Here is a 26,740-nt window from a genome sequence, read left to right as displayed (position 1 = left end):
ACTTTTTTCTCGAAATTGTACCTTAACATTAATTTCAACATTTCAACTTTTTTATCCACATTTCGACTTTATTCATGAAATTTTTACTTTTTTCTCAACATTTCGACTTTATTCATGAAATTTTTACTTTTTTCTCAAAATTTCGACTTTATCCTCGAAATTGTACCTTAACATTATTTCAACATTTCAACTTTTTTCTCAACATTTCGATTTTTTTTCTCAAAATTGTACTTTAACATTTAAACTTTTTTCTCCACATTTCAACTTTATTCATGACATTTTTACTTTTTTTCTCAACATTCGACTTTTTTCTCAAAATTGTACTTCAACATTTTGACTTTTTTCTCCACATTTCAACTTTTTTCTCAAAGTGCCTGAGGGGAAAAACATCTTCCTCCTCTAAAATATTATTTTTATTTTTCTCCTGCCTGGTACTAATACTATTACATACTTAACATGCTCTATTATTCATGCACTATTTAGAGTTGCTCCTAAAGCACATGAAAGCAACTGTGCTTTGTTTAAACAGTACGGTAAAATATCGGCCATACTCCATTGATTCTAAAACTACGTAGAAGAAGCTAGAACTTTAAGAAAAAGCTGCTGAAATATGTTGTTGTTGCAGAGTCTCAAATCTCTTTTCTGAGGAGAAAAAAGCGAGATGGCGGGTCCAGTTATTTCAATGCTTTCCATCTTTCACTGCCCACACCGGCGTGGGTGCATAGGGGGAAAAAATGACCAGAATTGGATTATAAAATCTTATCAGCCTATAATTGAAGGTGGCATGGAGAATTACCCATGAACCCGCACATATGCTGCTGTCAACACACATTTTTCTTATCAGCGTACGTTTGGCTGCCAAACGTGCCCCACACACCCAGTTATGACTGGTAATTGTGTTAAATGATTATCACACTGATAGTGGAATTACCCGGCGAATGTCACTGTGGAACAATCCCTGCACGTCACACTTTTCCTGAAACTGAAACGCCTGGCCGTTTTTCCCTGGCGGCTGTTTGGTCTTTGTCAGGGATTATTTGGTCACATATTTGTTTCAGGGATGCAGCTCCCCCATTTCTGATGTACAAAAAACAATATAAAACCTACATCTTAAAGAGCATAACTGTACACTGCAAAACTCCAAATCTTAACAAGAATATTTGTCTTATTTTTAGTTAAAATGTCTAATTTTTGGTAAAAAAAAAAATCTCATTACACTTAAAACAAGACTCATCACTGGAAAAAACAACAATTTTCACCTTCTCAAAAATTAAAAAAGCGAAATAGACCGAAAATGGAAAAAATTGAAACGGAAGCGATTTCTTTCGTTCTCTGTTTCCTCCTGGATCTGTTTGGTAATTCTGTCCCATATGATGTTTCTGTTTCAGTTCTATCAGCATTCTGGGAGCTGATTGGTCCTTACAGCATCATTAGCTGCAATACTTGCTGTTTAATCTCAGTATTAATATGTTGCAGAACTACAGTCATATCATTCATGCAACAGCTGAAAAAACAGTTTTATTAACACTAATCCAAATCAATATCGGAATTGAATTGGATCAAATCTTGATAATCAATTCTGAATCTTGAGAATCGGAATCGATTCTTGACATTGGAATCGATTCCCAGCCCTACTGTATAGTGTAATTAAATGAAGACTAATGAATAAACATTGTTAACCTTGTTATAACTAAAATATCAAAACATGTTCCTGTTTTTTTTAGACTGCAAAAACTCAAAATCTTACCAGGAATATTTGTCTTATTTCTAGTTAAAATGTCTCATTTTTAGTCAAAAAAATCTCATTACACTTAAAACAAAAGTCATTACCAGAAAAATAACTTGTTATTTGACAATTTCCTCCTGTTTCAAGTAAATTTTCACTTAAAATAAGTAGAAAAATCTGCCAGTGGAACAATATTTTTTTGCTTGTAATAAGAAGATAAATCTTGTTCCACTGGCAGATTTTTTTTTTTCGGATTGTGATAATCGATTCTGAATCTTAAGAATCGGAATCGAATCGATTCTTGATATTTGAATCGATCCCCAGCCCTAACACGAGGGATATATTTTTGCGCACGTCTGTAATGTATGGAGGATTTTTTGTGCCAAAATTAAATAAATAAATACATCATTAATTAACTAAAATGGGAATGAAATATATAATTAATCAATTAAATGTGTCAATAATTAATTAAAATTAGAATGAAATATGTCATTAATTCAGTCATTTAATTTTACATTTACATGATTTAATTTAATTTACATTAATTAATTAAATGCTGAAATAATAAATATATATTTTTACTTAAAATGAATTGTATTTGAATTAATTAATGACATATTTCATTCTAATTTTAATTAATTAATGACACATTTAATTAATTAATGATATATTTCATTCCCATTTTAATTAATTAATGATGTATTTATTTATTTAATTTTGGCACAAAAAATCCTCCATAGTAATGACACCTCTTTGTTTGGTTATAATTGATCTGTTTACTCATTTAAACTCCACTTGTGAAAGTTCAGCGTGCATGAGCACATGTACCCCGTGTTATCGCTGCATCTCTGCATGAGACCACTGCAGCGGGAGATAAGTCTCCCCTTTATCACGTTTGCTCAGAGCACTTTCTGCTTCTCCGAGCGTCGCGTCCTCTGAAGTGCTGCCCGCTTTACATTTCCTGATCTGTGCTTACACAGCAATCATGATCAATCCGACACCCCGCTGCGTCTGTGATGTAAGAGCCGCTCTAATCCCACGGGGTGGTAAATAAACGACTTAACTCAACATGTAATGGAACAAACATTAATGACCTGTGTGACAGAAGGAGCGTATTTTAGCCGTAATGTCGTCTACACGCTCATTAAAGTCCACAATTAGTCCATGCATTTAACCCCCTTTCATTCTTTTGTGTTTGAGGAGAGGAAATATTGCTTTACACTGACAGCTAAATGCAGTTTAGGTATGAATTAACTGTTGATTTATTGAAAAGCGGGGGAATATTTCACTCCTTAATCTACAATTGATCCGAAATACAGTAAAGCAACGTTGTAAATCTACAGTAACTGCAGCAATTCATTACGGTGTATAAGCAGCACATCTCTATTTCCCTCAAGACTTCGTACAGGAGCTACTGAACTGATGTCTCCTCTTTATAAATCACCGTCCGTGGTGACATTTCTGGGTTGACAAACAAGACCCACATCGTACATCCTGAATTTAGCACAGAAAGTAAGGAAATGACACAGATCAGTGTTTGGTAGATTATTTCTTCTTTTGTAACAAGAATTGTAACAAAAGGGAAAAAGAAGTACAAAGAAAAAAGAAAAAAAAGAAAAAAAGTCGAAATGTCGAGAAAAAAGTCAAAATTTCGAGAACAAAGTTGAAATGTCCAGATTAATGTTTTTTTTTTTTTTTTTTCTCCCTTGTCCGCACACATATTAATGATTGATACCATGATGGTAGAAACCAAAAGTATATATATGTGCATTATTACTATATTTAATATATATATATATATATATATATATATATATATATATATATATATATATATATATATATACGCATACATATGCGTACATATGGCATGCCGTTCAGGAAATTAATATTTGAATATATTGAATGAACCTTGAATATATTGAATGAACCTTGAATATATTGAATGAAACCCCGAATATATTGAATGAACCTTGAATATATTGAATGAACCTTGAATATATTGAATGAAACCCCGAATATATTGAATGAACCTTGAATATATTGAATGAACCTTGAATATATTGAATGAAACCCCGAATATATTGAATGAACCTTGAATATATTGAATGAACCTTGAATATATTGAATGAAACCCCGAATATATTGAATGAACCTTGAATATATTGAATGAACCTTGAATATATTGAATGAAACCCCGAATATATTGAATGAAACTCTGAATATATTGAATGAAACTCTGAATATATTGAATGAACCTTGAATATATTGAATGAACGAACCTTGAATATATTGAATGAAACTCTGAATATATTGAATGAAACTCTGAATATATTGAATGAACCTTGAATATATTGAATGAACGAACCTTGAATATATGGAATGAACGAACCTTGAATATATTGAATGAACGAACCTTGAATATATTGAATGAACGAACCTTGAATATATTGAATGAACGAACCTTGAATATATTGAATGAACGAACCTTGAATATATTGAATGAACGAACCTTGAATATATGGAATGAATGAACCTTGAATATATTGAATGAACTTTGAATATATATATATACCTTGACTGACGTCATCATTAACGCCATCTTGAACATCATATTTGCTGCTGCTGCAAATATGAGCCAGTCAGCTCCAATCTAGCCACAGAAACCAGAGAAAAAAATATCAGTATCATGTTATAACATGAAACGTTTATTGTTATAACAATAAACGTTTCACGTTTATGTACTATTCATCACATGATAGTTTGTTGTTGTGGCTTGAGTCGGGCCGGGCTGAGTCTCATGTGTTCCGGTTGTGAACTGGCATCACCACGACCCAAAACATGGATAAAGTTACTCCACTGTTGAGCTTTCTACGAAATCGCGGTGTACCAGAAGAGTTCCTCTCACGCATGGAACAAGAACATGTAAGTGTATAAAACTTCTTGTGAAAACTTTATTTCACTGCTGTCAAGGCTCAGTCATGCAGCTAGTATAACCTAACTTAGTCAGCCAGCCAGGGTTACCGGGTAACACCGGTACTATGCACAGTTTTGCATCCCTGCCCTGAATTACCATGTGATTTCTATCAACCTTTGATTTTAAAGTGTCATTACTGAGTGTTAATGGGTTGAGTTGCCGCGCGGTGACGCAATTCTAGCAGGGATGCAAAACTTGGCATAACACCGGTGCAGTTACAACAATTACCAGGAGAAAGAGATGCTGCTGCTTCAGGTCCTCTGTATGAACCGAACTGAACCTACATTCAACCAGAATGACCCCATTTATACAAGAAACCACATTTAACGTTACGTCAAAACAATCAACAGTTATTGGGCTACTTATAAACTGTTTATCCCATACATACAGCCCAACATCTGCCAAGTAATCTGTCAACTATTTAGCACTTTTAAAACAGTATTACAAAGTGCACCGATTTAAGCTTCAGGCCCCAGTATAGTTGTGTATAGTTACAGGTAAAGGTAAAAGGTAAAAGGTAAAGGTTAAAGGTAGGTAGGTGTGTGTGTGTGTGTGTGTGTGTGTGTGTGTGTGTGTGTGTGTGTGTGTGTGTGTGTGTGTGTGTGTGTGTGTGTGTGTGTGTGTGTGTGTGTGTGTGTGTGTGAGAGAGAGAGCATGCACATGGCAGGGTTCCCACAGTGTCCCCTCATTTTCTCCTCCTCTCCTTGTACTCTCTTGCTCCTCCTCCTCTCCCCATCACTCCTTCTCTTCCTCTCCTCCTCCTCCTCCTCTCCCCATCACTCCTTCTCTTCCTCTCCTCCTCCTCTTCCTCCTCTCCCCATCACTCCTTCTCTTCTTCTCTTCCTCTCCTCCTCCTCTCCCCATCACTCCTTCTCTTCTTCTCTTCCTCTCCTCCTCCTCTCCCCATCACTCCTTCTCTTCTTCTCTTCCTCCCCTCCTCCTCCTCCTCCTCCTCCTCCTCTCCCCATCAATCCTTCTCTTCCTCTCCTCCTCCTCCTCCTGGAGTAAGAGCCTCATTATTGCGCCCTATGATCTATATATTGTTCTGCTTATTTTAAACTACTATTAAAGTCATGGAAATGGCATCAAATATTATGGAAAAGTTTAGAAAATGAATTGATAAAACTGTGGGAACTGTGGTGGGAGGATGTTGTCTTGTCCTTGAGTTGTAATAATTCTGTCTGTTTTGACAGATTGGTGCCACAGTCATTGACTGTATGGATGATGACACTCTGGCTGGAACATCCCAACATATGGAGATCAGATATCAGGAAGACGCTTCTGTATGGAAAATCAAGGTGCAAGTGCAAGAGAACCAAAATAACATTCACTGCTTGAAAAACTAAAGAAAAAGATGGGCATTGATGGGAAGAATGATAAGAAATCTGATCAGGAGGACACTTCTTCTCCAAAGCAGAAAATACGTTATCGAAAAAACAACAGATCGGCTGAAAAGAAAGACCAGAAAAGTTGAGTTAGGGTGGATTCATGAAGGTAAACAAGTGAGGAAATGTAAAAGAGGCGGAACAAGGGCCATTGATGTACCCAAAGAATCAATAAAAGCTGACATGTTACAGTATGCTAAAGACCTTTTTTCCCCACACGGAAAAAAGAAATTTGGAAAATTTGAGACATTTAGTCATGACATATTAAACTATCAGGAGGAAGCTGTATTTGATGAAAATATCACAGTTGGGGAACAGTGCACGGTACTAAGAATGGCGGAATGAATCAATATGGTTAAGTCTATGTTTTAGACACGTCATTTTGTGATATTATATATGATATAAGATGCATGTTGCTACAATGCTTAAATGAAAATAAATGAATAGTTTCAGCTTTCAAAGTGAATGTTCACTGTCATTTTTGGTCTTTCATAAAATTTCATTTTTTTCTCTTATGTGTATTCATAGAAACCATATCAAATTAAGACCTCTCTCGTTCTATATGAACGAAAATAATGACAAGTGCATGACAAATGTACATGTTTTATTTATTCTTAAATGATTTTGACATTTTTCATATTTTGGCATTTGACAGAAATCTGTCAGTAAGTGAGTGTTAGTAGTTTCACTGATTATTTTCATCCAAATACGATTTAAAACAAATCCACATTGGAAACATGAAGATTGACAAATGTTTTTGGTATCAACAGTGAAAAAATGTCTGTTTTATATCATGAAAACAAAAATAAAGGGATACAAACAACACAACAGTCTCAGAGTTTGGGCAGGAAGAACCTCTTCTCATGATGAGCAGGACACAGCACTGAATGAACTCTACTGCCACGTGGGACTCAGGAGCCTGGCCCCTTTTTTTGTTTTAAGTGAGCAGATGTGCAGTGCAGGCAAAATAATTTGTTAAACCCATTTAGATATTCTCTTTTTCTGCACAGATTAAGACATGCAAACTGGTCTTATACATTTTCCATCTGCCAAACTGTTTATCAGCAAGTTGTTGCATATGACAGCAAACGTGTTGTCACCCAATTATTATTTTTTCCTACTTAATGCAAATATTTGTAAACAAACAAATCTCCATGGTTATTTAAAGTTGATAATTTCTTTGAATTTAACTGGAATTTGTGTCTTTTTCATTACCAGTGGTGTTTATTGCACTGTGATTGACGGTGCAGAAACAGATGTCTTTAAAAAATGAATATAGGATATAAAGAATATAGGGCTGTGGGAACATAGAGCTGTGGGAACATGTAGACACGCTCCCGCACAACCAGTACACTTCATTTCAGTCAGCAGGTCAGAATGCTTGTCTGTGATTTCCAGACAAATTTATAAGGCTTTAAGTATGTATGTTCTCAGGAAGGGTGTAAGAATTTATCTGCCATTATTACAAGCTGAATATAGTTTCATCACAAGGATAAGGTCCTCTTTGTTGGCATTCTTGTTTACAAGCCCACTGCTTCCTGAGAGACCTCTTTCAGGTGATCTTGTCCTCCAAATAGACGAGGGATGGTGTACATAAGAATTGGACGTCCATTTGGAGCTACTGCATTTCTGCTGTTGCGGATAATGTGGGTATTCCATAAATGCGCACCTTGCTGCAGCTCTTCCTGTAGAAGAAAATACCAGTAAGAACAAAGATTAATGTAATGCTTCCTGTTATGAGTTAATATGATACATGCAGATATGCTCTCTTACGGACACACACACACACACACACACACACACACACACACACACACACACACACACACACACACACACACAGCTACCTTTAACAACTATACTGGGGCCTGAAGCTTAAATCTGTGCACTTTGTAATACAGATGTAGATGTAATACAGATTACTTGGCAGATGTTGGGCTGTATGTATGGGATAAACAGTTTATAAGTAGCCCAATAACTGTTGATTGTTTTGACGTAACGTTAAATGTGGTTTCTTGTATAAATGGGGTCATTCTGGTTGAATGTAGGTTCAGTTTGGTTCATACAGAGGACCTGAAGAACCAGCATCTCTTTCTCCTGGTAATTGCATCTCTTTCTCCTGGTAATTGTTGTAACTGCACCGGTGTTATGCCAAGTTTTGCATCCCTGCTAGAATTGCGTCACCGCGCGGCAACTCAACCCCCTTAACACTCAGTCAGTCAAGGTATATATATATATTCAAAGTTCATTCAATATATTCAAGGTTCATTCATTCCATATATTCAAGGTTCGTTCATTCAATATATTCAAGGTTCGTTCATTCAATATATTCAAGGTTCGTTCATTCAATATATTCAAGGTTCGTTCATTCAATATATTCAAGGTTCGTTCATTCAATATATTCAAGGTTCGTTCATTCCATATATTCAAGGTTCGTTCATTCAATATATTCAAGGTTCATTCAATATATTCAGAGTTTCATTCAATATATTCAGAGTTTCATTCAATATATTCAAGGTTCGTTCATTCAATATATTCAAGGTTCATTCAATATATTCAGAGTTTCATTCAATATATTCAAGGTTCGTTCATTCAATATATTCAAGGTTCATTCAATATATTCAGAGTTTCATTCAATATATTCAAGGTTCGTTCATTCAATATATTCAAGGTTCATTCAATATATTCAGAGTTTCATTCAATATATTCAGAGTTTCATTCAATATATTCAAGGTTCGTTCATTCAATATATTCAAGGTTCGTTCATTCAATATATTCAAGGTTCATTCAATATATTCAGAGTTTCATTCAATATATTCGGGGTTTCATTCAATATATTCAAGGTTCATTCAATATATTCAAGGTTCATTCAATATATTCGGGGTTTCATTCAATATATTCAAGGTTCGTTCATTCAATATATTCAAGGTTCATTCAATATATTCAGAGTTTCATTCAATATATTCAAGGTAGGTTCATTCAATATATTCAAGGTTCATTCAATATATTCAGAGTTTCATTCAATATATTCAGAGTTTCATTCAATATATTCAAGGTTCGTTCATTCAATATATTCAAGGTTCGTTCATTCAATATATTCAAGGTTCATTCAATATATTCAGAGTTTCATTCAATATATTCGGGGTTTCATTCAATATATTCAAGGTTCATTCAATATATTCAAGGTTCATTCAATATATTCGGGGTTTCATTCAATATATTCAAGGTTCATTCAATATATTCAAGGTTCATTCAATATATTCGGGGTTTCATTCAATATATTCAAGGTTCATTCAATATATTCAAGGTTCATTCAATATATTCGGGGTTTCATTCAATATATTCAAGGTTCATTCAATATATTCAAATATTAATTTCCTGAACGGCATGCCATACGTACACATACATAAATATAAACATACAAACCCAGTGATTTTTATTTATTTATTTTTTTTTTTGGGGGGGGGGGGGGGGGGGCGGGTGACGACATCCACTGCCAATCCAGGAAGCAGGAACACACGGAAACACACGTCAAGCACTGGAAACCACAAACAAAGCACGAAACCGGCACGGAGCCAACCAAAAGAATAACAGCAATCGACCTAAATCTTGAGATCTGATTGCAGTCTGAGCTAAGCTATCGCTACCGCTACCTAAGCCCAAAAACTAGAGAGCCAGCATGCAGGTGAACAAGCCAGTGTGTATGTCTATGTGTGTGTGTGTGTATGTATATGATCATGCGTGTGTGTGTGTGTGTGTGTGTGTATATGCGTGTGACTAAGTGACTGTGTGTGTGTGTGTGTGTGTGTGTGCGCGTGTGTGTGTGTGCGTGTGTGTGTGTGTGTGTGTGTGTGTGTGTGTGTGTGTGTGTATGTGTGTGTGTGTGTATATGCGTGTGACTAAGTGACTATGTGTGTGTGTGTGTGTGTGTGTGTGTGTGTGTGTGTGTGTGTGTGTGTGTGTGTGTGTGTGTGTGTGTGTAATAAACCAAACAAAGCTCCACCTGAAGTGTATCTATAGTGGGGGAGGGGGGGGAGCAACCCCGCCACCCGCGAGACCAGGGGCCGACACGGAAGAGCCCGGAACCCAGGCCACCGGCAACCCCACAGAGGGGAGAAGTAGGAGGGAGGCAACCCACCGCCTGCGAGCCCCCCCCGGCGGCGGCCGAGGGGGCCCGCGGGCGGGGCCCCCACGGTGCGGGAAGAAGCAGCCAGGGATCCCGCGGCGGCGGACCGCGACCCAGGCAATCCCCGGCCACCCGGTCCGGGCCGGACACGCGGCCAGGAGGCCCTCACCCTTCAGGCCAACGACCCCCACCCGGCAGGGGGCCAGCCTGCCCGGAGAGACAGAGCCGCCCCGGCCGCCGACGCGGGCAGGCGCACCCGCCCCCCACGAAGTGGCCCTCCAAGACCAGAGGGGCGCCCCGCCGCAGAGGCAGCGGGGGGGACCGGAGACGGGCCCGGAGAGAGAGAACCCCCCAACAAGGCGACACCCGTGCAGGCCCGACAACGGAGGGCCCCAGACCCAGGCATCCCATTCATTCATCCATTCAACTATCCGATATCTATACTTATAATAATATGATATACTATACATAATAATAATACTAATAATAATAATAATAATAATAATAATAATAATAATAATAATAATAATAATAATAATAATAACCATCTTTGTATAATATAATATTGATAAATTATTAAAGGGATTGTGACATGAAAAACACATTTTTCTTGATTTTTTGTGTTTTGTTGGGTGTCTTGACATCAATTACACCCAAAAAACAACGAACTTTTAACATTCAGTGTATTGTGTGCTTTCTGGGATTTTCCGCATAACTATGCAAAAACGGCGCAAAGGCTGATTTATGGTTCCGCGTTACACCGACGCAGAGCCTACGGCGTAGGGTTACGCGGCGACGCGCACCGTACGCTGAACGCTACGGCGTAGGCTCTGCGTCGATTTAACGCGGAACCATAAATCTGGCTTAACACGGAGCTGTTTAGAGCCTCTTTTGTTCTAATCACCGGAGGAAAACTGCTAAGAAGACCCGCGGCCACTGACTGGATTTAAGATAAGGGGACAGTGCTGCTTGCATGCCTTTATTTTTATGATTGTTTGCTGTGGTTCGCCGTGCTGATTTTCCGTGCATGCTTCGCCTGTCGCTCCCGGCTTAACTCTCAGACGCCGCTGTGAGCGTATGGCTGGAGGAGGAGGAGGTTTGGAGGAGGAGCGCAGCAATGATTGACAGGAAAGGGGGGAAAGGAAGCGTTTTTCACGGCGCAAAAAAACACTGTAATAAAAAGCCAGGAATAGAGTACTAGAGTGAAGTTTTTATTGTTACACTCTTTTAGACACATTTGAGGGATGTTGGCCAAGACTTTTAATAGTGTTAAAAGCATGTTAAAAATGATGTCACAATACCTTTAAGTTTTGTTGTCCTGCCAATGGAGGCTCAAATCCTCCATGGCAGGACCCTTCCATACCGCATTCTCACCGACACAGACACACAATCACGCACCGTTTCCCCCTCCTCGGAGGGGTCCAGCACCGTTTCCCCCTCCCCGGGGGGGTCCAGCACCGCCAGAAGGCGCCCCAGGCTGCACGGCGAGCCCCGCCAGGCCCGGGTATCCCGACCCACCTATCCCAGGCCGGTGAGGGAACGCGGGTGATGTGGGACCCCCTCCCGCCCCTGGTGTTGAGTGCATGTGATTAATGCCATAAAAACAGGGAGGGGGAGGGCCAAGTATTGATTTGACACCGACCCCCCCCCTCCCGAACTACGTGTCCTTGTCAAATGTATTTATTAAGTGTTGAATGTGCAGTGTCTATTTTGCTGTTAAAACCGTGAGGCGGGGAGTGCCGGGCCACGCGGGACGGTGCCCCCCACAACCCGGACCCCCCGCCCTTCGCCTATGTGCGTATGAATCGTGTAGGGGGGGAAGGAGGGGGAGCGGAGGCCGAAGCCAGGAGGCAGGACCAGCAAAGCCGGCCCTGATAAGACACCCGCGTCCCCCCACCGGCCATCCAGTAGACGGGGCCGGCCCTCCGAGCCGGGCCAGGGCCCCACCGTACCTCCACGCGCGCCCCCGGCGCCGCCGGAGCCCCCAGACGGAGGGGGAAACGGTCCAACATCCTCCCATTCTTACTGACAACATAAGACATAGACACCTGGGAATGGTGCCACCCCGCCGCCGCGCCCGCCCGTGCACCCCCCGGTCAGGGGAGGCCCGATCCCCGGACCCGGCCCCACCCCCCCCCCGAGGCCACCCCGGCGGACACCCCAAGGGTCACGGAGTCCCCACATCCGCAGGGGCACTCGGCCCCCACCCAGCGCAGACAGCCACTCCCCACCCAGGCAGGGCCGGGCCTTCCGAGCGGGACCACCACGTCCACTCCCCAGCCCCCCCCGGGGGACCCGGAGACGCCCAAGCCACAGCCCCCCGCCCGAGCCCTCCCCAGCCACCCCCCCCACCGCCATGAGGCAACCCCCCCCATAGGCCCCCAAGGCCCCCACCGGCCAGGGACAGGGCCCCGAGGGCCCCCAGGGTCCAGATTAATGTTAAAGTACAATCTCGAGAAAAAAAAAACGAAATGTCGAGAAAAAAGTCAAAATTTCAAGGAAAAAAGTTGTAATATCAAGATTAACAAGGAAAGGAAAAAGGAAGAAAGACATTTTGACTTTTTTTCTTGAAATTTCGACATAATCCACCCCTTTGAACATGAACCTTTACCAAATGATTGCATCATTGTTTTTAGTTTTACCGACTAGCACGTCTTTGGTAACTTAGCAGTAGCCTGACATTTGTATCTGTCACCATCAATAGGTTAGGGTTAGAATTAGCTACTGTACATCACCATAAAGGATATTATCTTGTTGTATGGATGTTATATGTATGGATATTATACATTATATAATTTCTGGCGGTTGACGGCACCGTAGCTTGAGGAAAAGTATGGTGAACTACTGCGTGAACCTTTTTGAAAAGCAAGGAAAGATGGAGAATGAAAAGAGAATTTTGAACGGCAAGTTCACTTTCAAAAAGATGCCAGATGGCAAAACCAGACAGCGCTGGATAGCAGCTGCAAAAAAGGCGTTTTGATCCCACTTAGGAGAAGGGGATATTTTTTGAACTTTTAATTTTCCTCCATATGAGGTCAGACATAATTACATGGAAAATTAAACTGACCAATGCACTTCTTGTACGATGTTTGTGATGCATATGGTTCATTGTTTTACTTTGAGCTGCTTAAAAACACAAGGAATCTTAAGTTAGTCTTTACAAGTGTAAAGTTGGGACTACATTGTGTTTGTATTTATGAAGGAATGTTACATTCAGGTAAAAACCTTTTTTTTGTGGAAAGTTGAATAAACATTGGCATAAAACAGCATATTTGCCCTTTCTCATGTTGTTAATAAATGTGAAATTAATATGGGATGAATCGCGAGTTAACTATGGAACACGATTAATTGCGATTAAAAAAATGCATCGACAGCCCTAATATATATATATATATATATATATATATATATATATATATATATATATACATATATATATATATATATATGTATATATATAAGTTCTTTATTTTCTGTAATGCAATTAAAAAAACAAAAATGTCATACATTCTGGATTCATTACAAATCAATAAAGCCTTTTATTATTTTAATCATGGTTTACAGTTTAAGATTAAGATTCCCAGAATATTAAATTTTTTTGAGATGGGATATTTGAGTTTTCTTAAGCTGTAAGCCATGATCAGCAATATTAAAATCATAAAAGGCTTGCAATATTTCAGTTGATTTGTAATGAATCCAGAATGTATGACACTTTTGCATTACAGAAAATAAAGGACTTTATCACAATATTCTAATTTTCTGAGACAGTCCTGTGTTTGTGTGTGTGTGTGTGTATATATATATATATATATATATATATATATATATATATATATATACATATATATATATATATATATATATATATATATATATATATATATATATATATATATATATATATATATATATATATATATATATATATATATATATATATACATATACAGTGCCCAGCATAAATGAGTACACCCCCTTTGAAAAGTAACATTTTATACAATATCTCATTGAAAACAAACAATATTTCCAAAATGTGCACAGATTACGTTTAATACAGCATCTGTTGAACTTTTGACTTAAAACAAAGGTTAATAATATAACTCAGATGCCATATTTTCCTTTTTTAGTCAAATTAGTGTGGTGCAAAAATGAGTACACCCCACAACAAAAACTACTAAATTTAGTACATTTAGTACTTTGTATGGCCTCCATTATTTTTAATGACAGCTTCAAGTCTCCTGGGCATGGAATACACAAGTTGGCGACATTTGGCAACATCAATCTTTTTCCATTCTTCTACAATGACCTCTTTCAGAGATTGGATGTTGGATGGAGAGTGATGCTCAACCTGTCTCTTTAGAATTCCCCAAAGATGTTCAATTGGGTTCAGATCAGGTGACATACTTGGCCACGGAATCACTCTCACCATGTTCCTTTTCAGAAAGCCAGCAGTGGCTTTAGATGTGTGCTTAGGATCATTGTCGTGTTGGAAAAGGGCACGACGACCAAGGGCAAGAAGTGATGGAAGCATCTTAGTTTTCAGTATAGAGCAGTACATTTCTGAATTCATGATGCCATCAATGAAATGCAGCTCCCCAACACCAGCAGCACTCATGCAGCCCCACATAAGGACACTACCCCCTCCATGTTTCACTGTGGGCACCATGCACTTTTCTTTGTATTCCTCACCCTTGCGACGCCAGACAGTGTTGAAGCCATCGGTTCCAAAAAGATTGATTTTGGTCTCATCACTCCACAGTATGGAGTCCCAGTAGCGCTCACCTTTGTCGGCATGTGCCCTGGCAAACTCTAGACTTTTTGGAACTCGACATTTCGGCTTTTTTCTCGAAATTTAAACTTTTTTCTTGACATTTTGACTTTTTTTCTCGACATTTCTGAGACAGTCCTGTGTTTGTGTGTGTGTGTGTGTATATATATATATATATATATATATATATATATATATATATATATATATATATATATATATATATATACATATATGTATATATATATATATATATATATATATATATATATATATATATATATATATATATATATATATATATATATATATATATATATATATGTGTATGCAGGTCAGGATGCAGCTCCTGAAGCTCTGGCCTGCAAACTATCCATCCATCCAACTATTATCTTTACCCGCTTTATCCTCTGCAGGGTCACCAGGGTCTGCTGGAGCCCGTCCCAGCTCATTTGGCCTCCAAACTATATATATATATAAGAATTTTTAGCCCTACAACTAAAGTGTATATATTTTTGGCCATCCAGCTGATATTTCAGGCTTTCTACTTTTTCAAAAGGTCAGCCTGGCTACAACCGTGGCGTCACCTTTCACTACAGAGCTGCAGAGTTGAGCCTCTTGCTGCCACAGCATACGATTAAAAAAGCTCAACTGCAGCAGGTACAAATGACCCTTTAGAGAGTTTTATAGAGCAGGGAAACACGAGCAGCTGCTGCTGCAGAAACTGTTCAATCCACCACAGGCACTGTGGGGGGGTTGGGGAGGTCGTCTTCATATTTCATAATGTTTCTCAATTTTATGCATGTTCTCCTCTCCAACGTAACCTCCAAGGAACCTGGAGAGGAGCCAATGATGGCGTCGGCTTTTTGTTGATCAGGTTATTTATCTTCCCCGCTGAGGGGAGACCACTTTCTATATGTTAAAGCAAGAGAAAACCTGGTTTTCATAATAGGTCCCCTTTAATCTCAAAATTTGGACTTTTTTTTTCTCAACATTTTGACTTTTTTCTTGAATTTTCAACTTTTTTTCTTGACATTTTGACTTTTTTCTTGAAATTTCAACTCGACATTTCGACTTTTTTCTCAAAATTTTGACTTTTTTCTCGACATTTTGACTTTTTTCTTGAAATTTCAACTCGACATTTCGGCTTTTTTCTCGAAATTTAAACTTTTTTCTTGACATTTTGACTTTTTTTCTCGACATTTCGACTTTTTTTCTCGACATTTCCACTTTTTTTCTCGACATTTCCACTTTTTTTCTCGACATTTCCACTTTTTTCTCGACATTTCCACTTTTTTCTCGACATTTTGACTTTTTTCTTGAAATTTTGACTTGTTTCTCGACATTTTGACTTTTTTCTTGAAATTTCAACTCGACATTTCGGCTTTTTTCTCGAAATTTAAACTTTTTTCTTGACATTTTGACTTTTTTTCTCGACATTTCCACTTTTTTTCTCGACATTTCCACTTTTTTCTCGACATTTCCACTTTTTTCTCGACATTTCCACTTTTTTCTCGACATTTTGACTTTTTTCTTGAAATTTCAACTCGACATTTCGGCTTTTTTCTCGAAATTTAAACTTTTTTCTTGACATTTTGACTTTTTTTCTCGACATTTCGACTTTTTTTCTCGACATTTCCACTTTTTTTCTCGACATTTCCACTTTTTTCTCGACATTTCCACTTTTTTCTCGACATTTTGACTTTTTTCTTGAAATTTTGACTTGTTTCTCGACATTTTGACTTTTTTCTCGAAATTTAAACTTTTTTCTTGACATTTTGACTTTTTTTCTCGACATTTCCACTTTTTTTCTCGACATTTCCACTTTTTTCTCGACATTTCCACTTTTTTCTCGACATTTCCACTTTTTTCTCGACATTTTGACTTTTTTCTTGAAATTGTACTTCAACATTAATTTTGACATTTCCACTTTTTTCTCGACATTTTGACGTTTTTTCTCGACATTTCCACTTTTTGTGGAAATGTGGAAACTTTTTGTGGAAATGTGGGGGGGTTGGGGGTTCGTCTCCATATTTCAGAATGTTTCTCAATTTTATGCATGTTCTCCTCTCCAACGTAACCTCCAAGGAACCTGGAGGGGAGCCAACGATGGCGTCGGCTTTTTGTTGATCAGGTTATTTATCTTCCCCCTGTCCTTTTCTGTTATCCACGCTTCCATAACAAACCCAACGGAGAGGACGACTACATCAGTGTAACGTGGGGTATTGTGAGAAAAAAAACCCACATTACACTACCGTGTGACCAGTACTCGAGTTGTAAAAACAAATCAGGGGGGATGGAGGATTTGATCGTATGGGGACAGATCATTTGTGCTGATTACAAATAATATAATATATTACAAATAATAGCAGTGACCAAAACACCTGCAGAAATACTGCAGGAATGACATAGCAGCAGTTAAATGCAGCCTTCTGTAAGCTTTAAATATCCACTGGGCTTACATCAAATACATCAAAACACAACAATAAAAAACACTTTTCTGAACTTATCAATATGACTCTGTCCTTCACAGGATAAGTAACATGGATCACTGCAAAAACTCAAAATCTTAACAAGAATATTTGTCTAATAATTTGTCTAATAATATTTGTCTTATTTCTAGTTAAATGTAAAAAGAATCCAAATCAAACATTACATTTAAAAGAACAATTAAAGCCTGTATGTTAAGGAAATATAACGAAAAATGTTGAGTTTGATTGACATACCCGTAGGCGGTGGTCATTTTATTTAATGTTATTTTAATTTTATTTTAGTTGTTTTTATTCACTTAGTTGTTTTTTTTTATTATTATTTTTAATTTATGTTATTTGTGAAAGGGGCAGATCAGATAAGATTCTTCTTCTTTCTGCTCCCTTTTCATTCATAAGTTAGGAACATTTGTATTTGTGTTTGTATTAAATTGTTTTGTTTTTTGAATGAAATAAAGAATAAAATGAAAAATGAAAATGAAATGTCTAATTTTAGTAAAATAAATCTCATCACACTTAAAACAAGACTCATCACTGGAAAAAACAACAATTTGCACCTGTTTCAAGTAGATTTTCACTTGAAATAAGTAGAAAAATCTGCCAGTGGAACAAGATTTGTTTTGCTTGTAATGAGAAGATAAATCTTGTTCCACTGGCAGATTTTTCTACTTATTTCAAGTGAAAATGTACTTGAAACAGGTGAAAATGGTCAAATAAGTTATTTTTCTGGTGTTATTTTTCTGGTGATGACTCTAAATGTTGAAATATCAGTAAAACCACATTCATTGATGAAATGACATAAGGGATGGAAAGGAGGGATGGCAGTTTTACAGGGGGGATGATTTGGACCGTTTTTATTTCAGGGGGGATGATTTGGACCTTTTTTATTTCAGGGGGGATGATTTGGACCGTTTTTATTTCAGGGGGGATGATTTGGACCGTTTTTATTTCAGGGGGGGATGCCGTCCCCCTCATCCCCCCTCATCCCCCTCAACTCGAGCACTGCGTGTGACATTTAATTGAGTGTCCACAATTAGATGTCACAAAGAACCTGATAGCCTGAGTGGATGATGAATTAGCTTTTAATAGTGAGGCGAAGATAAAGCTGTTCAAGTAAGGAAATCCGCTGGCAACGTTGGCGATTGTTGTACCGAGCAAAGTGGTGTGTTTGCACCGTCAGATTTCTCTTTTCGGGGGTGGGAGGAAGCAGGACGAGTAAGGGCTAGCGTGCCCTGAGTGCTTCGTCCCTCTCCTCCGTCAGGAATGGGACTCTGCCAGTCCTGATAAAACTTTGTCCCTGGCCAAGGCAATCAGCTGTGGAGCGCAGCCCTAAAACCTTTTGTAATCTCTACTTTTTTTTCTGCCAGCAATCACACAAAGCTGGATGTTGAGAGATAGGCGCCCCCTGAAAAATCACATCACATGCAACAGCCTGGTATTTGTTCGGTTTGGACAATGCATGAGCCAAGAGCATTCAGAACTGGTTTCCACTGGGGTGTGCAAACAAGGGAACCTCACGATTCGATTCGATTTCAATTATTGGAGCTTCGATTCTTCAATTCTTCGTTTATAACGATTGTCGATTCGATTCGATTATTGGTGCCACGATTCTTCGATTATTGTGATTTTTAATGCTTTTTTCCATACAAGATTGATTTTGTCTTCATCTGTGGCTACATTTGTAAATAAATAGCCAATCAATTAACTCAGTTCCTATAACAACACTCATTAAAGGAGCATGAGGCTCCTTTTAAGAAATGAGACTCTCTAGCGCCACCCTTCACCACGACGGCCGTTGGGGGTACTGCAGCCAACAGTGAAGCCGGCACGGGAGAACGGGGAGAACGCACATGCAGCGTCATGTGACGTCACATCCGCAGCCCAGCGCGGGAAATTCGGGATTGAATTGCAGCACATTTTGCAGCACACAGCCTGTTCAAGGCAAAGGAGAGATACACTAGAGGAATCATTCTTTTGGGTTTGGAACGCTTCATCTGACATTATTACTAGAAAACTTGTATAAAAAAATGTATACGAATTTTTTTCATAAATCCTGCCTCAATCCTGCCTCAAGCTCCTTTAATTAATCGATTCCAAATCGTCACGTGACGCATCGCGATGCATCGACACATCGATGAATTGCACCCACCTCTAGTTTCCACCAGTTTAATGTGCTTATCCTTAATGGCCACTCACAATAGTGTAAATCTGCAAATCTCTCCCTGATACTCTTTATATATATATATATACAAGCTTTATCCGTGGATCTAAACACCGAGCATGGACGGGGAAATGGGTGCTCTGTGATGAGAACATGAGACATTAGAGATGCCGCTACTCGTCTGACAATAACGTAAATGTATGTGAGGTGAACTGACCTCGTCTCTCTGTGTTTTCTTTTCCAGGTAATGTGTTTGTGGTAAGCCTTGCATTTGCTGACCTGGTGGTCGCCTTCTACCCGTATCCCCTGGTCCTCTACGCGCTTTTCCATGACGGCTGGGCGCTGGGAAACACACAATGCATGGTAGGACCGCATCACTCCGAACCTGTTTTCCTTTTATTATCACTACATTAACCAGTAAACACAATCCCACTTTCCCCTTCCTGTTCTCCATTCAGGTCAGCGGGTTCCTGATGGGGCTGAGCGTCATCGGATCCATCTTCAACATCACTGGCATCGCGGTGAACAGATACTGCTACATCTGCCACTCCTTCTCCTACAGCCGACTGTACAGCTATCGCAACACTTTGCTGTTTGTTGCCTTAATCTGGGTGCTAACAATCGTGGCTATTGTTCCAAATTTCTTCGTTGGTTCCCTGCGCTACGACCCGCGGGTCTACTCCTGCACCTTTGCCCAGAATGTCAGCAGTTCCTACACAGTGGCCGTCGTGGTCGTCCACTTCCTGGTTCCCATTGCCGTTGTCACTTTTTGTTATCTACGCATCTGGGTCCTCGTGATACAGGTGGGTGTCCCTCATTGCCGCCGGCATCGCCGTCTAAAGAGTTGGCACCAACCACTGCTACCTTTAAATGATGCAAAACCCATCCAAGTTTGTCTCATGATGAAGACGTTGACATTTTAGGTTTTTAAATTCTGTCCTCTAATGAAAGAATCATTACTAAGGGCCAAATCCATAAAAGGATTGCGCGGCTTCTGCGGCCACTAAACTGGTGCAAATTAGACAAAAAGAGAGTGTCTAATTCACAAAGCAAAAAAAGGGCGAATTGCACCACAAACTGCGCTGCCAAGCAAATAGTGTCATGGTGCGCCTGTGCCATTTGCATGCATGTAAATTGGGTAATATTCATACATTCCTTTCTATGCAAATAAGCCTCATTGCAAAAACCGTCTAATTCACAAAGGCCAGCGCTATTTGCCACACGCAAAAATAGTGGAGCAAATACCGTCTTTTTGAAGCGTGTATTAACTGCGCGCAAACTCACTCCTCAAGGCTGATTTATGGTTCCGCGTTACACCAACGCAGAGATTACGGCGTACGGTGCGTGTTGCTGCGTACCCTACGCCGTACCCTACGCCGTACCCTACGCCGTACCCTACGGCGTAGGCTCTGCGTCGATTTAACGCAGAACCATAATTCAGGCTTCACTCCCCCTCTGTCTCTGTTTCTCTCTCTCTTCAATATCATTCAAGCCTGTGTGATACTGAATGATATTAAGGGTGAAATATACAGTCAGACATGACTGTAAACAGTCAGATCAAGTGGGGTTGTGGACTTATCTCGGATTTAAAAATAAAAATAACAGGACGGAGCTCAGTATTCATCCATACATAAGGGGCTGCTTTATTACAAACAATTCCACCATATAAACATATAAATCTAGAATGTGTGTGTTTAACAGCTGACCTGTAGGTGTGTGTAGCAAAACACAGAACATGAATTACCGTCAGATTCTGATTTTCACCCGCTTTATTTTTTATTTCTGCAGTTTTCATTATGTACTGTTGTGCAACTCGGGTAGCTTGGCTGATTAGTTATCCAAGGCTATAAATGAATATTATTAATAATTATTAATAATTAATAAAGTTGACTATTTATCAAATCGTATTATCAATATGATAAATAAAATCCTCGGGGCACCACCGCCGGGCCTTGCTCCGGTGGAATTGTGATAACTAAACAGCCGAAAATCAGTCTCATATGATTTGAATTATCCTGCAGAACAGCAAATCTTACTATATCTTACAGAATAACAATGAAGGCGTGATATCCGAACACTAGGCTCTGCTTAAACAAATCAATTTGTGACCAAATCTTGCATGAAATAACAACGACCACTCATGAAAAATCAATCAGGATTTATTTACATACAGGTGTCAAAAGATGATGAACGCAACACCCCAAATAAACCTGATGGCAGAAATGGCTTAGGTATTATAAAACAATTAATTAACTAGGAAAACAACAATCAATAAAATGAAATGAAAGTTAAATGCATGGAATGAAAAGAAAAGAATCAAATGTAATAATAATAAAGATGATAAAGAACACAATAATGATAACGTACAGTAATACGCATACAGTAATCTCATTAAACATAAGTTCAGCTTTACACCGTTCTAACTGACTGATCGCCCACACGCCACCTCACGTCTCCTCTGGATTCTGGATCTGGGCTGCGGGTTCTGTCGGTGGTGACCGGGTTCCTGCCGGGGGTTCCCGGTGTCGGAGAGGTCCGGTTCAGCTTTGCCCCCACTGCCGATCGCTTCTGGCGGGGATGCTCCGATAGCGAGCGGTCCCTCAGTCTCTGTCCTGCTCCTACTTCAAAAAGAAAAGGGCAACAGTTGCTGCAGCGGCGCCTCACGCCGGCTCTCTGGTCCTGACCGCGGCCTCAACACCGGCCTCGATGCGACGGGGGGGCCGGTTCCTCCCTCGGAACGTCGGCTCACGTCCCGTGTGTGCCGCCGGGCTGCGGGAGGGGTTCGCGGGTCCAAGGCTGGAGCTTCTACGGCGGGTTCTGGCGGAGCAGTCGTCCTGGACGCACGGTCCCTGGTGTGGGGAAAGTGCTCAAAGAGGAAGAAAGGAGTTAGCAGACAGAGAGTTGAGAGCGCCGCGCTCTTGTATCGGATTTTACGCCCGGCCTGTTAATGCAGGTCCGGAACGGCTCCCCCCCCACCCCAGGCTCTCGGGGAGTAGATGCGGCAGCGGCTGCACCGTCGGCAGGCACGTCTTGTCCGGTCCGCTGGCTGAGGGAGAGAGTGAGCACTGGGCAGGAAGGGAGCTTTTGAGTTCCGCGGGCTGCGTGATGTCACCAGCCCCTGGCAAGTGATTGGGTGCTTCCCGCTTTTGGGCTTGGGGCGGTTTTACTGAGAGGGACAGTCCCCCCCTTCAGGGCTCGCTTCCTGGGGCTCCACTGAGTCTGAACCCCCCCTGGTGTCGTAACCCCAGGGAGTCTGTTCCTGGTCCCTTTGCGTTGTCTTTTCCTTTGTTCCTCCAGGTCTGGCGGGAACCCTGCTGGGTTTGTGGGGGCTATACTGCGCCTGACCCCCCTCCTAGGTGTCGTAAACTTACTATCTCGAGCTAGGCAGTGGGGGGTCGTAAACGGACTAACCTCGGCCGAGATCACCAGGAGGCACATTGCAGCCGATTTTCAGCTGAGCAGTTTCAAAGTTGGATATACACATTCACAAAATGTTCATACACATTTATAAGTCCAGAGTTCACGTGGGCGACGCCCAACAGTACCAATCTGTGTGCTGAAATACGGAGAACACTGGAAACAGCTCCGCTCACTTACTCAGACAAGGGGAAATTGCACTCAGCTGCAAAACTTTATGGGCGTGTTTGCATATCATTAGAGCAAAATCTTTTGTGAATAGGACCTTAAAGCGGGGCAAATTGCGGGCGCAAATGCGGCGCAATTCACAGCGCTATTTGCGGGAGCAATGTATTCTTTGTGGATTTGGCCCTAACAGTTTAAACATTTACCAGGCGAGGTACCGTATTTTGCGGACAATTAGGCGCATGGCATTATAAGGCGCAACATCAATGAATGGGTCTATTTTCATACATAAGACACATGATAAAACATATAAAGCTAAATAAAACAGTCTGGTACTGTAAGTCAAACTTTATTCAACTATGAATATCATTCATTTGTGACTAAAACAGAAAAATAAACTCACATTTTAAATCATTTGTCGTCCACGAATCCACCAATAAAATTCCAAAAGATTCCAAATTTGATTATAACTGGATAAACTGGATTTAATCTAAAAACCTAACGATGACATCTAATTACAGCAAGGTAACACTGACTAGATGTATGTTTTGGGAGAAATCTCACTTAGGTTCTAGAGGGGTCGGCCTCTGCAAAAGTGAATCAGACACACACTCGCTTTTGTTATAAGATATGAATACATTTATTAGCAAAAAAGCAAGCATTTACATAGAAGACATCCACAAAACTACCCGTTTGCTAGGATAACTTGTCAAGTTATCCCCCGCAAATGACAGAGCAACATACAATCACATAGGGGCTAGGCCTTGATAAACGCTCACCCTAACACAGAGGACTGGGAGAGCCGAACAGTCCGGGCAGAGGCAGCCATCAAAAACCCCGGCTGGGCGTCCGTGCACTAGACCCACAGCAGACTCTCACCGGAACTTCCGGCTCTCTGTCTTTTATACTTTTCTCGCGGAAGGGGTTGCCCCTTCAACCCCCGCCTGCCAATTCCCACGCTAAGTCCAGGTTCACATGGGAGTTCTCCCGTGCGAACCAAGCGCTTCTCTCACAGTTTACAATAATACTAAACAGCAGGTGCAGACTGTGTTTTGGGAATTCAGGACATCTTCAGGACACAAAACATATTTTTTCTCCCTTCAATGTTGGATGATGGTGGCTTGCAGCGCTGCATAATTAGTTATCTAACGATGTCTGACGTTGCACCCCGTATCCAACTTTAATGTGTCAGCTGAACGGTCCGACATCAATCAAGCGCAGCGGCTTCGTTGCTTACGAAACATCAAAGATTTGTAAATTATAATATCAAGGTGAAGACGTGATGCTGTACTGCAGGGGGGGGTTGGATTGAAGCTCTCGAGGAACAGGATCTCGATATTTTGACTTTTTTCTCGAAATTTTGACTTTTTTCTTGACATTTCGACTTTTTTCTCTAAATTGTACTTCAACATTAATCTCGACATTTTGACTTTTTTCTCGAGATTTCAACTTTTTTATCGAGATTGTACTTCAACATTATCGATATTTCGACTTTTTTCTCGAAATCTTTACTTTTTTCTCGACATTTCGACTTTTTTCTTGAAATTTCGACTTTTTTCTCGAGATTTCGACTTTTTTATCGAGATTGTACTTCAACATTAATATCGACATTTTGACTTTTTTCTCGAAATCTTTACTTTTTTCTCGAAATCTTTACTTTTTTCTCGACATTTCGACTTTTTTCTCGAAATTTTGACTTTTTTATCAAAATTGTACTTCAACATTAATCTCGACATTTCGACTTTTTTTCTCGACATTTTGACTTTTTTCTCGAGATTTCGACTTTTTTATCGAGATTGTACTCCAACATTATCGATATTTCGACTTTTTTCTCGAAATCTTTACTTTTTTCTCGACATTTCGACTTTTTTATCGAGATTGTACTTCAACATTAATATCGACATTTTGACTTTTTTCTCGAAATCTTTACTTTTTTCTCGAAATCTTTACTTTTTTCTCGACACTTCGACTTTTTTCTCAACATTTCGACTTTTTTCTCGAAGTGAAAAAAAATCCTGGCAATCCTGGTCCTCGAGAGCTTCTGCCGCCACTAGGGCGGTGCTAAAGAGCCGCGGGTTGCCAACCTCTGATCTACTCTCTAACTTACCCTTCGTCTGCTCCGTCCCGTCCAGGTTCGGCGTAAGGTGAAGACGGAGGAGAGCCCGCGCCTCCGGCCGAGCGACATGAGGAATTTCATCACCATGTTCGTGGTGTTTGTGCTGTTCGCCATCTGCTGGGCGCCGCTGAACCTGATCGGCCTGGCGGTGGCCATCGACCCGGCGCGCGTGGCGCCGCGCATCCCCGAGTGGCTGTTCGTGGTCAGCTACTTCATGGCCTACTTCAACAGCTGTCTCAACGCCGTCATCTACGGCCTGCTCAACAGAAACTTCAGGAACGAGTACAAACGCATCGTCACGTCCGTGTGGGTGAACCGGCTGTTCGTGACGGAGACGTCGCGCGCCGCCACCGACGGCCGCAGCATGCGCAGCAAGCAGTCGCTGCCGCCGCCGCTCAACAACAACGAGTCGGTCAGAGATCGCGCCAACAAAGAATGAAACCAGGATTATACGGCCAGTCGAGTGGTGCACTGCAAAAACTCACAATCTTAACCAGAATATTTGTCTTATTTCTAGTTAAAATGTCTCATTTTTAGTCAAAAACAAATCTCATTTAAAAAAACAAGACTGATTACTGGAAAAAAAAAACACTTGAAACAGGGGAAAATTGTCAAATAAGTAATTTTTCTGGTAATGACTCTTGTTTTAAGTGCAATGACATTTTTTGACTAAAAACGAGATATTTTAACTAGAAATAAGACGAATATTCCTGGTAAGATTTTGAGTTTTTGCAGTGTGAAAGGGTTTGCAGTCTCTGCCGTACACTGCAAAAACTCAAAATCTTAACAAGGATATTTGTCTAATTTCTAGTTAAAATGTCTCTTTTTTTAGTCAAAAACAAATCTCATTACACTTAAAACAAGACTCATCACTGGAAAAAACAACAATTTTCACCTGTTTCAAGTAGATTTTCACTTGAAATAAGTAGAAAAATCTGCCAGTGGAACAAGATTTTTTTGCTTGTAATAAGAAGATAAATCTTGTCCCACTGGCAGATTTTTCTACTTATTTCAAGTGAAAATTGACTTGAAACAGGTGAAAATTGTCAAATAAGTTATTTTTCTGGTAATGATTCTTGTTTTAAGTTTAATGAGATTTTTTGACCAAAAATGAGACATTTTAACTAGAAATAAGACAAATATTCCTGGTAAGATTTGGAGTTTTTGCAGTGTAACTCCTGTTTTTATGTGATATCCAGAAAGTTGTGCAGCTACAGAGTAAAAAAAAAAAAAAAAAAAAAAAAAAAAATAGCAGATGAAACTGAAAGACATGGCTTTGTTTTCTACTTTGCATTTGAGACTTGAACACGTTTTTGAAATGATCAAGAGCTAAATAGGGATTTTTTTTTTTTTTTTTTTTTTTTTAATTGCTATTTACATCAAGAAAGAAAAAGCCCTTTAGAGATGTTG

General features: G+C 39.9%; 1 protein-coding gene across 1 annotated transcript in view; it reads left to right on the top strand.

The window, feature by feature from the left end:
* Positions 1-25,818, top strand: part of mtnr1bb (melatonin receptor 1Bb) — a 127,548-nt gene extending 101,730 nt beyond the window's left edge. The window contains exons 2-4 of the mRNA XM_061740642.1: positions 19,877-19,995; positions 20,091-20,435; positions 25,347-25,818. Coding sequence (XP_061596626.1) covers positions 19,877-19,995; positions 20,091-20,435; positions 25,347-25,769 — 887 coding nt within the window. The 3' untranslated portion in view covers positions 25,770-25,818. The remainder of the gene's footprint in view (positions 1-19,876; positions 19,996-20,090; positions 20,436-25,346) is intronic.
* The last annotated feature ends 922 nt before the right edge of the window (positions 25,819-26,740 follow it).

The sequence above is a fragment of the Cololabis saira genome, chromosome 14 (genome assembly GCF_033807715.1).
Source record: "Cololabis saira isolate AMF1-May2022 chromosome 14, fColSai1.1, whole genome shotgun sequence".
NCBI lineage: Eukaryota > Metazoa > Chordata > Actinopteri > Beloniformes > Belonidae > Cololabis > Cololabis saira.
Note: the sequence above shows the minus strand (reverse complement) of the source record. Positions and strands in the feature narration are given on the sequence as shown.